This window comes from Labrus bergylta, chromosome 11 (assembly GCF_963930695.1).
Source record: "Labrus bergylta chromosome 11, fLabBer1.1, whole genome shotgun sequence".
NCBI lineage: Eukaryota > Metazoa > Chordata > Actinopteri > Labriformes > Labridae > Labrus > Labrus bergylta.
In genome coordinates, this window is record NC_089205.1 from 6,668,455 (window position 1) to 6,680,582 (window position 12,128).

A 12,128-nucleotide genomic window follows, 5' to 3' on the forward strand; every position below is an offset into this window, starting at 1 on the left:
CGGGCATGTCGATAAATCTACTAGGGAGATGGTTTGTTTTTTTGGAAAAAGAAAGTCCCCTCCTCACCAAGCGGCTGACAGCCAAGACAAAGCAGTGAGAAAAATACATTTAGGAAAATAAAAGGTTTTATTTCTTCAGAATATTCTGCTCTGCTTTATTTCCTCTGGGTCGGATCATGTAAAACAGAAAACATGTCTTGCGCTCACTAACTGCTGCTTGAGTGACAGAAACAGCAGCAGCTTTGAGTACTGACCTGGAGCTCTTGAGGCTGCCGTCGTCTGAAAGGTTCTTGGCCGAACCTTTGCTTTTGGACAACCAGGACTTCACCCCATCCACCCGATCCTCCAGCTCAGAGTCTGTGTCTGAATCCCCCTGACTGATGAGGAGTCAGAGACAGGACAACAAGTCAGAGGAAGGTCATAAAGAGCGAGTCAACGTTCAAATAAGAAACATGTTAGTGCAAAAACAGAGGAAAGAGGATTCCTGTGAGTCTCTGTCTGCTGTGGAAGCAGACGATAAAAAAGCAGGCTGTAACGTGTTAGTGTGGCAGCAGAGAGGGATTGTGGCGTTTATTCTGGATGAAAAGGCAGCTCATGCAGTCAGCTCAGAGAGCCCCTGTAAACACACCAACATGCCCACGACAGGTTGTAAAGCTGTAAACGCCGCAGCATTCCCACTGTTGTCATAGTTAGACGAGTACTTTATGTTCTGCAGTCAGCTACAACAAACATTTTACCTCTGCTCGTCCAAAGCTGCTTCGGAGCTCGAGTGCAACCATGACAGGAACAAAACCCAAACACAGAGCTTTATTTTATATTTTTATTTTTTTACAACCTGACTTTGAATGTCACAGGGTCCTCTCTCATGTCTTTTAGCTATGAAATGAACTCGTGCAACTGAGTCATTGCTGGTGTCAGGGTTGAGTGTTATGACGGTACAGTGTAGCAGCAGTAGAGAAGAGGAAACACTTCAGCGTTCCTCGCTTGATCCCTCGATTCTTAACATCTTTGGGTTTCAAACACAACCTTGAGTCTTGCAGGTCCTGCTGCATATGGAAATGTGATTTGTACAAACATGGAGGAGGAGATTGACGTAAAGAAGGAGGAATAATCCCACCTAAAAACAACACCTTTGTTAAGGGAACTTTATTTTTCCATGACCTGCACTGTGGAAAAAAGTCCAGATTCATCCTTCATTTGATAATTATTTCCATTAGCAGCGGTGCGCACACACACACAGATATGCATGCTCTCATCATTTCAGCTCTTGACAGAATGATTTGGTACACAGCTGGGCACTGCACTGTTTTTCCTCTCAATTATCATTACATGTTCACAAACCACCGCGAGCCGGGGAGTAAAAGAGAGGGCTTGTCATAAAATTTGACACGGATGAAAAGAGCGCCACACTCATTAAGTGCCGTCAGAGCCCAGTGCTTGTGTGGCGCTGTGAAATTAAGTTGTTACAGCTTAATAGTCCTGCAGAGACATGGCAGGCGCGGCTCCACATCTCTGCATCTATTTCACAACCACTTCTATCGTGTACAGAGAAAAACAAATATTCTGTTCTCCAGCACACAAGAGAACCACCTATAATTAAAATCATTAGCAGGCAGAGACAAAAAGCTCGCTGCATTTCAAAGGGGAGATCCATCCAGTGAGATTTAAATGCACAGCATTCACAGAATACAATAACCTCGCGTGGTGGCTGCATTCACACCGAAGAAGAAGAGGAGGGAGGGATGGATGGATGGATGGGAGGAAGAACGGGGGCGACGGACTCTTAAAGCTGTAATTAGCTTTGTAGAACATGCCTCGACTATTAGTCAATCCGGGGATTCGCTGCTGCCGACTGTTCTGATGACGGAGCAGCGGATGCTTTGTCAGAAAAAGACTGTGCAAACATCATTTAACAAGCGGAGAGGACGCGCCGACGTTAGGTGACAGAAACTAAAATCCAGACATGTTTTCTTATCAAATCCTTAAATCTCTGCAAAGATCGAGTTTTTGAGGATAAAATCTTCTCGACAGCTCGGGGAAATTAGTCTTTTGACCTCTGCTATGACTGGATACACTTATTCTAAATAACTCCTTCATTGAGAAATCATGAATTTGAAATTGGGGACTCCACCCTGTTGACCAAGTGACACTGCAAAACGTTCTTTTTTTCCCACTACTGGATTGGATGAACGTTTCCTTCATACATTGTTTTGAAGCATCACCAAATCCAGGTTCCCAGTTTTCTAATCTAAACTGTAAAGCTGAACACCCTAACAACATCTGCATGGAAATTCTCATGCACTTTATAATATCATCATGTTTCTACACCTCTGGTCACAGAAAGATACTTGCCTCTGCGGCTAACACGTTTTCAGACGCACTTGGGAGTCTGTTTTTTTTCTATACAATTGTCCCACTATGTGCATGTGATGACCTGAAAACCAGAATTTAAACTCGACAAGTTAAAGAGAAATAATGACTCTTGGAAAAAGTTCCCTCTAATTCTGCAGCCGAGGAAACTTTTGACTGTCATTATTCTCAGCGGCTCTCCTATCTGTGGACACTTTCCTGATACATTCAGAGCACATAGAGTCCTCTCTCAGGTCTGCACACACAACCACAACGGTGGGCACTATGTAATTGAGCGCTTCACACACCGTGTCAACCACAATAAATGTCCTTGACCACCACACCATTAGTTAAGGCCTGCTGAAAGCCTGGGGGAGGCAAACAAACACAGCGCTGAGGAGACATTAATTGTCTGTGACACTCTGCCGCCATTGGTTGTACATCTCTGTTACACACTATTACATTCATCATTAGCTTGTATGGATCCTCCTCTGCTCCTCTGTGAGCCCTGGGTCTTATAGACGCCCCGCTCCTGCCCCGGTTATAGAAAGCTGTGGACCGGGGTGACGTCCCTGTAGCTCTGCAGCTCAGACAGACATATGCGTCCTCTCAGAGACCATCAGCAGACTCGCGCTTTAAAAAAACACTCTGCTCATTTACAGTGTCGCATGAAAAGGTAACGCTGTTAATCTCCCCCTGCAGTCAGCCTGGAGTTCAGAACAATATGAACTACACTTATCCAAAACGTCATTTATTAACTGTGCTGAGGAGCTACTTAACGCACTACACCCATGACTGTTTGCAGTCCAATTTCAGGGCTGAAGAGGCCTTTAAGACTTCAATGTTAGATAGAAAAATATCAGAGATGTTCCTTCTTCCTCCGAGCATCTGAGTGGGCGGTCTGATTCGATGTTTGACAGCTAGGTAAATTTGTCTCGCTCTCTTGGTACCTGCCTTGACACCACTTTTTGAAGGTCTTGGTCTCGTCCTGGATTCAGATATTTTTTATCCGTCTTGTCTCAATATTAGAAAAGAGGACTTGTTTTTTATTTATTTCAGAGAACAGTAATGGTGACAAGAGCAGGGATGTCTGGAATTGTCAAAAAGAGAAATCTTAAATCAATATTGTTGATTTTTTATTATGTTTTTATATCATTTTGATGCTGATGGTTTGCATGCCCAAGAAGATCATGTTGTAAACATTTCAAGCAGTTTCCATTAAAGGTCACATATTCTCCTCCTTTTCAACCAGTTTAAATAATTCTCACAGCTCCCCAAAACATGTCTGTGACGTTTCTTGTTCTAAATCCACTCTGATCCTGTATTTGATCATGCCTATAAACCCCTCTATTTCAGCCCTGCTCAGAACAGGCTGTTTCTGTGTCTGTACCTTTAAATGTAAATTAGCTGTGTCTGACCACGCCCCCTCTCTGGAAGGGCTTTGATGTCCGGGCTTTCTCTCAGCATGCCCAATTTTCAACAGGCAGACTCAGAGGGCAGAACAAACACCCAGCTGTGGGAGTGTCACCCACCTGGGGGAGGGGTTACTGCCCTTTGTGATGTCATGAAGGGAAAATCTCCAAACGGCACACTTTTTCTGAAAAGTGGAGCAGGCTAATGACTGAGAGGATGGACTTTTCACATCATTGGGGGGTTTGTAGATAGACTAGAGGCACATAGTAGTGTTAGAGAAACATGGTGAAGTGTATTTTGCACAATATATGACCTTTAAAGTATCTTTCTTGTCTTGGATTTGCCCATAATTTTGATTTCATTTTGTCATCATTTCAGACAAAGAAAACTCTGGATTTTTCAAATTTCAATTCTGGCCATGTTGACAATAGGAGGGAAACACCTAAAATGGTCCAAGAGGAACTGGACTCCATATGCTGTGTTTTTTGTGTTTCTTTTGAATTTGGACTTCTAAGATCTACAACACTGGTTTACTTATGTGACTTATCTGGTCTCTTGTTTTTTTAGATTGTCTTGTTACACTTCATCCAGTAGTGGCAGGAGACGCAATTTAATTTTCCTCTACGAGTTATGGGCATGCCCAGGATTTTCTAAATCTTGTTTGCAGAGGTGTTGCAGAATAAAGGGCATCACAATTAGCACCTTATTACCGCCATTGTTGACATTTAAAAGATACATTTAAGATGGAACTTTTGGAGGTTAGGTCAAGGATGAAGAAAATGTGAATTTGAGGATGTTTAATATGAGTTGAATTGATGTGTTTGAATGTTTCCAGAATGAGACAATTCAAGATTTATTACAAAAACATCTGCTTGGTTTGAATGTTGCTTTCCTTTTTTAATTTGTCATTTCTGTTTTTGGTTTTTATTCCAAGGGTCTATACACCGCAGGTCACACCGACCCATTCACACACTGATGGTAGAGGCTGCTATGTAAAGTGGCTATCAGTATTAACTCAAACATTCATACACATTGATACGTCGCTGATGTATCAGGGGGAGCAACTTGGGGTTCAGTGTCTTGCTCAAGCACACATCAAAATGTGGCTGCAGGAGCTGGGGATCGAACCCCGACCTTCCAGGCTGAGAGATGGCTAACTCGCTGCCAAAGCCGCTGGTTTAAACCTCTGATTTGAATTTCAGTCATTGTCTATACACAATGAAGAGAAAATCAAGAGAAACAAAAAACCTCTGTTGGGCAGTAACACCATGTCAAAAATACATCTTGACATGTAATCTACAGTAAAGATCTTCATGTGTAGAAAACAAAACTTGATTTAATTCAAAGATATTCTAAGGATTGGGGCGCTGGTGGCGCAGTGGTTAGGGCGCGCGCCCCATGTATGGAGGCTGTAGTCTCAAGCGGGCGGCCTGGGTTCGAGTCCGGCCTGTGGCTCCCATCCCGCATGTCATTCCCCACTCTCTCTCTCCCTCTCCCTGGTTTCCGACTCTATCCACTGTCCTATCTATCAATTAAAGGCACAAAAAGCTCAAAAATAAATCTTAAAAAAAAAAAAAAAAAAAAAAGATATTCTAAGGACTAAGAAGTAGGTCTGTGCCTGTAGGGTTTTGTTGATTTTAGCAAAGGCTAATCCTACTGGATTTAAACTGGATCAATATTTATGTATCAAAATGTAAACATGTATAATTTATAGCTTTCTCCTAACACGAAGAGGGATCATCTCATTAAAATCCTGAAATCCTAAAGTCCTATTCCTTTTAGCTCTGATAAAATCCTACAAATTGTTAGAAAACCAAAGGATAACGGAGGCTGAAGCGGCAGTGATCCAGAGGTTAGAGTCGTGTCTGTGCTCCTTGTCTTGTGAGCAGGATCGCTTTTTGTAAGACATTTGAGAATCCTGCATTATTAAACAGGTGCGAGTCAAAGATTGATGAGGAACACACCCTTTTTTTATCCCGCTGTCAGAGGGGATGTCACCGCCTAGCCGCGGTCACATCTCGCCCTGCAGAGGGACGATGAAAAATTTAAAGGACCCGAGGAGCGAGAGGCCGAGTCGTCTGTTGGAACATGACACAGCACGTCCGACATGATGCCCCTTCACCTACATGAGGCGGTAAACGATGCAGGATGTCCCCCTCAGGCGGGAGGCGAGGGGAAGATCTTCACCTCGAGGGACATGACTGGACAAAATATGGCGGTGCAACTTTAAATACAAAGCTTTGAAAGTGTAAAACCGTAGAGGAGAGTCTGAGGAAGGAGGCTGTTTTCATGCTGCAGGAACATATTGTCAGAGATATTCATGCATCTCAGCATGTGAGGGCATGCAATGAAGAGTGGAGTAAACCGGGGGTTATGAGGGAATCTCTGAGCACTGGTGATGATGCATCATCCCTGAGCCTTCACACATCAAAGGAACACCCCCCACCCACCTCGGATTTTATGTATCTCTGCCTCTTTCATGAAGCAGTTCTTTTCTGTTTGAATTGTTGAACATGTTTGGATCTGGAGCTGAGCCATCGCTCTTTGATTCTGAGGGCCTGACACCGACAGCTGAAGTCTTAAAATAGATGAAAATTATCCCAGGATCACTAAAAATTCACAAAACAACACAACATGTGCAGAAAGCCAAATATCTTATCTAGTTTTTTTCCCGTCGGGGGGGGGGGGATTTTTTTCCTTTAAAACTCAGCTCTTGTCTACAGTAATAGCCAGACGTGAAGCACTGACTGGACCGAAACTAAATCCAGAGAAAAGCTGTGAGTTTTGTTCTCTACTAGATGTGCAAAGACCAAAGGATTCTGCATCATTTTCAGCGCTGCAAACAGAAAAAAAACCCCAACAAACACAGTTCCTCACGTTCGGTTCTGTCTTTTCTGATACTTTGTCACCATGTCTTGCAAACTGGTCGTGATGAAGATGATGATGTGTGGAGGGACAGACGAGAAAAGAAACCATGAAAAAACAGAAAGGAAAGACATGAAAGAAGAGTCAAAAATAATACATAAAACATGAATGATAGCTAAAAATATCTCCGTAATAATGGAGGTCATGGAGGATGCTGTGATGACCCAGTTTTTTTTTTTCCCTTTCTACCTCCTTTGGCGAGCTAACCGCACTGTACGCGTCATGTTTGTGGGGACATTGACTCAGCAAGCCGCCTCAGATTGATCTTGCGTCTGGCATACAGAGAGGAGGAGAAATCCTAACAGTGCGTGAGTCTCAGTGACTCACACACTGTTTGCTGCTGCTGTAGGGAGAAGAACTCATTGACTGAAAAAAACACGAGTGAAGCTCAGCAGGCCTCTCGGAGAGTGTGAACGTCTTCTTACTCCAGCTCCAGAGGAAATATGGGAGTTTGAGCTGGGTGTGAGAAAAACAGTCTGAGTCAGTGAAAGAACTACCTTTAGACTGCGTCACTAACACTCTCGGTATTTATGTGTTATCTGTGAGGAGCTGCACCAAATGTAGGCTGGGAGGATTGTTGTCTCAGGGGGGTGGAGGGAGGTGTGATACGTGTTTGAAAGCAGGAAAACCAAAATCTGCAAGGCTTGGATTGGTTTGTTGAAACTGTCACTGGTGAAATGGCAATATGACATTCTAAGAGGTCGACCGGTAAACTGATTGGACGATTTATCAGCATCAACAATAGATGAAACATGTCTCTGAAAGTGACATACAAGGGAGCTCTCAGGATGAGAAAATATGAACCAAAACTTAGCAGGTAAAAGTTGATCAGCTCTTTGTCTACAGGTTACGTAAGGACAATCAACCATTCAACTGTCTGTGAATTTAAGATTATGGTTCTCTCAATTCAACATAATTCTGCTACATAACCATCTGTTTTTAAAAAAATAGATTCCCCTATTTAGGAGCAATATTCCCCCAGGAACATGAATAATAATGAACTGTCTGTAATGCTGTATTCACACATACACAAAAGCCCTGGAAATGACATGTTTTCAGGGTTGAGCCGATGTGTAAACGCAGAGGGTAGATTTCATCTAAAATGTAATGCAGCGAATAGGTGCAAAAAAATGTAAGCTACCTGATTCTACCATAGACTGTAAATATTTATGGAATAAAAATTCACCCCCCCAACAGTGTTAGTCGATGAGGACTATGACTAATCGAACAAATATTATTTTTTGTACTAGGCTGTAAACATGTACATTTCTGCTGTAAAAATTGACTATTTGGAACGTCTTTCAGCAGCTAAATAAATGATCATATCAGATTTTAACGGTCGACCTCTAGCCATCAAAAGTGAAACTAACTAACTCAACATAGAGAAAAAAACAATTGAGGGTTTAAGGGAACATGTGTTTCTATAAAAACAATATTTCAGATGTCTGTGTGTAAAGGACAGAACTAGAGTCTGGATGTGATTAGCTTAGCTTAGCATAAAGACTGGAAGCAGATGGAAACAGCTAGCCTAGCTTTGTCTAAGGATCTTAAATGCGTCACTAAAGCTCACTGATCAAACTTTATCCATTAATAATTCTTTATAATCACTTTATATAAATAGCGCTTCTGTGACAGGGCTGATTGTTGGGCACAGGTTGTTGTTGTTGTTGTTGTTGTGTTTGTGCAGCACAGCGGAACAAGGAAGCCTCACTGTGAACGCTACACTACAGGAACTCTATGTGCCTGGCTGTGTTTTTTTTCCTTCATCACAGCTCTGGTTCTGTTGTACACACAAACAGCGGCTGATATTGATCTCCTCTTCTCACTCTGGGAACGAAAAACAAACATCTTTTGTGGAGAAGACAATAGAAGCAGGAAAGACGACACGTGGAACTATTTCACCCCCAGAAAACTATCAGGGTGAAGATTTATAGTGAGGAGCGGTTACGATGGACGGTCCTGACAAAAAGAGACACAGATACAAATACTCCAGTGAGAGAAGTCAAATGTAGAAAAAGAGACCGCTCCTCTTGAATGTGGACCTTTAATTAGAACAAATTCATAACTGGATGAGCTATAAACATCCACAGTACTGTCCCACTGCTTTTGGATAGCAACAAGGATCAAGTGACCTGTAAAGAAAAGGTGGTCAAACATCCTACAAAAGCAGCTGATACACTTATAATAGTAATAACTGTATTTAGGTGTAATATTTATATGAGCAGTGGGAATTCTTGATCACAAATTAAGAGCCAATTACACTTCTCCGTCTTGATTTGCATAGTTTGTTCTGTATTTTATGATGTCAACTTCCAACATGTTAATAAAGAGCGAAAGATGTGGTTGGAAGCAATGAGTGAACTACAATCTACACTCTAGAAAGGTTGGGCTAATGTGCAAAATGGAAGAAACGTTTGATTGCATCAGTTTCAGACTTTCTGCTTTACGTTGCGTTTTACATAAAATATGTTTTAAACGCACAGTTTGTAAATTCCACCACCAGGGGGCTCTCAATCAAAACAATAACAAAAGATGACGTGAGGCTGGCGGGGAATCATGGGAGTGATTCTTTCTGCTACTCCCAAGTATTATATATATGACGTTTTTATCACAGCAGCACATACAGCGACAGTACGGCAGCGTTCAGTAGCAGCTCCCTCTTCCGTATGCAGCGGTCTGTGACGTAACATACAGGGTTTCCACGGCAATGATAAACACGTCCCATTACAACTACAAAATGACGGATTTCTCTTGCTTTGACAACTGTTGGAAATCTTTGATGAAATATAAGTACTCATCAAAAAACATGTACAATTTTATGTTTCGTCCATTTTTAATTAATTTGGATATTTTAGTGTAACAATTCTACATATTACACCTTTAATGTAAGATTTCCTTATTTAGTCTTTATTTAACTTCAGTATGTTTTATTGCAAAGCATCCTAACTATTTTGCTGGCATGGTTTTAAGACTTTAGGTTTAGCTAAAGTCTCGAGATCTTCATAGCGCCCTTTACCTAAATGCCCTCCTCGTGGTATGCAAAAGGTTTTTAAGTTATTCTAAATCGTTGCTTTGGCTTGTGGTAAAACTTCCTGTGATCAAACTCATATGACTTCCATCTTCTGAGATTTTAAAGCGCTCCAAACATCGGTGTTATATCTCTGTACCTGTTGATGAGATCTTCATTGTCGTCACTCTCCATCTCGTCCTCGATGGCGGCCTGGAGGTCCCCGATCCTCTTGAAGGCCAGCTTGAGGTCCGCCTGCAGGCTCTGATTAGCAGCCTCTAAGCTCTCAATGTCCATTTCCTGATGAAAGAAATGGAGACTCAGCTGAAGATATTCGGATGGAAATTCTTATGCAGGCTCTCCTACAAGATCAGGAGTGACAATAAGGTTGTCCAAATATTCAGTACTTCATAACGTTTCTATACAACGTGTTTTCAAAGAAAACGTTTGATCTTTAGTCATATTCTTAACCAAAAAACTGCTGCAAGTAAAAGAGAAAGCAGCGGTGCTCCATTCAAATTCACAGGTCGGTAAAAGCGGATGTTTCTCTCGCCCTTTTGGAGTCTCTTAAAGATGCAAAGGTTATGTTTATGTCTCACACAAACAGACAGGCTGCGGAGGAGTTGACGTTGCCTTAATTGTACAACTAGTTGAAATGTTGCCAGCGTATTTGTAAAATTTAGACAGCATGAAGGAGTTTGCCTGCAGATATGAGTAACTAAAAACAATAAATTACCTTATATTAAACTGCCTTTTTACAACAGTGGTATCAAACTTGTATCAACATTGTTTGAATTGGACTAGTATCTTATCAAAGTTTTAATCTCTGGTATCATCATGACAACCTCAGACTGCACTGCTGCTCATTGATAACACTCTGTAAATTCTCGGTCCAGTGCTCACCAGCTCGTGCTTCTTGCGGCTGGCCTCGGATTCCTTTTTGGCAAGCTCACTCGTCTCCTCCTTGATGTCTCGGATCTGTCTCTGCAGACGCTTGTTCTGCTCCTTCTCTCGGTTCTCGCTGCTGCTGCGCTGGTCTCGCTCCTCCGTCAGCTTCTCCAGGTTCTCCTTCAGACGAGCGACAAGGGTCTACACGGACAAAAAGAGGAGACAAGCTTTACTTACTGTGTGCAGAAAGGCAGTACGGTCCCTCAGTGGTGAAATGAACTAGCAAACTTGGCTTCATTTGTCGAATCCCCCCATTGTATTTTATTTAGAAATCATATAAAGATCTACATCGAGGAGGGCATCAAGAATCTGAACTCAATACATTCCAATAAAAGCCTTAAATAAAATGAACAGTGCAGTTCTCAGAGTAAAGAAACAAGCGTAAACACTTCTCCAGTCAGAAATAAATCTTTTAATGAGCGTATTTCTATCAATAATGAATTGGAGTGGTGCAGCAGAATGTCTTCACACATGTTGGTTTTTAGTTGTGTTTTAGCAGGTGAGTCCTGTGTGAGTGTTTTTAAAGTTGTTGCGTGTGTATGAATGCCAGCAGCTCATTTCACCAGCGAGAGAGCTCCTGCATTAGCCACCAGCTCTGTCCATATTTTACATAGTGAGTGGGTGTTGTTCCGTGGCCTCCTCATGTCTGTATTGATTGAGCTCTGCTACCTCCAAGCTTTGACGAGCTACACTACTCCGGCAACCTGAAATATTCACTCACTGCGCTTTTTACCGCTGCCGAGGAGAAAAAAAAAAAAAAACTCCACCCAAAGGCAGAAACAGTCTAACCCTTGTGTCTGTTTTCCTCAGCGTGCACATTTCACTACAGGCTGGCTATCTTTAAGATAAATAATAAAATGTATTTTGACTTTGTAGGGCATGGAGCAGAGGGAGGCTTGCCTGGCGGTGAGCACGCTGCACAGCTAGTAATTACTAAACTGAACCTGTGCAGAAAATGTGAGTGCGGGGTCATTTTATCTGTGGGCGAGAGAGGATTTCAATTTGTCCCCGGGAGCGTGCGGATGGTAACCTTTATCCTTCACTTGTGCTTTTTGTCTCAGGCAAAATCTGAAAGTAATTCTGAAAATGACAGAATAAAAAATGGTATTGTCAAGCGAGAGAAGAACAGGCTGGAGGACGAGGTGAAGCTGGAATGGTTTTATATAAATAAAAACCGGCAGTGTTTGGAGGTTTTACAGAGCTACAGTGTACATTCATATATGTTGTGTTTGTCGAGACGTTTTCTGTTTCTGCAGCTGAACCTTAACCCCCCCCCCAAGCAGTGAGCATCCCCCCCTGTCCAGCAGCCCCTCTGTGTGTCTTTAGCTCTCACCTCCAGGCGTTTGACCTGGGTCCTCTCAAACTCCAGCTTGGTCTCCAGCTCGCGGTTCTTCGCCTCCTGCCTGCTGACGAGAGACTTCTCCACCATGGACTGCTCCTGGAACTCCAGCTGGCTCTGAAGCGCTTGCATCTAAGAAAAAAAGAA

General features: G+C 42.4%; 1 protein-coding gene across 3 annotated transcripts in view; it reads right to left on the minus strand.

Annotated features, from left to right (window-relative positions):
- Positions 1-12,128, minus strand: part of myo18ab (myosin XVIIIA b) — a 107,091-nt gene that overhangs the window by 4,833 nt on the left and 90,130 nt on the right. For all 3 annotated transcript variants that reach the window (XM_065960523.1, XM_065960521.1, XM_065960522.1), the window contains 5 exons: positions 11,976-12,113; positions 10,598-10,783; positions 9,855-9,994; positions 6,640-6,684; positions 255-377 (listed from right to left, as the gene is read on the minus strand). In XM_065960523.1, coding sequence (XP_065816595.1) covers positions 255-377; positions 6,640-6,684; positions 9,855-9,994; positions 10,598-10,783; positions 11,976-12,113 — 632 coding nt within the window. The remainder of the gene's footprint in view (positions 1-254; positions 378-6,639; positions 6,685-9,854; positions 9,995-10,597; positions 10,784-11,975; positions 12,114-12,128) is intronic.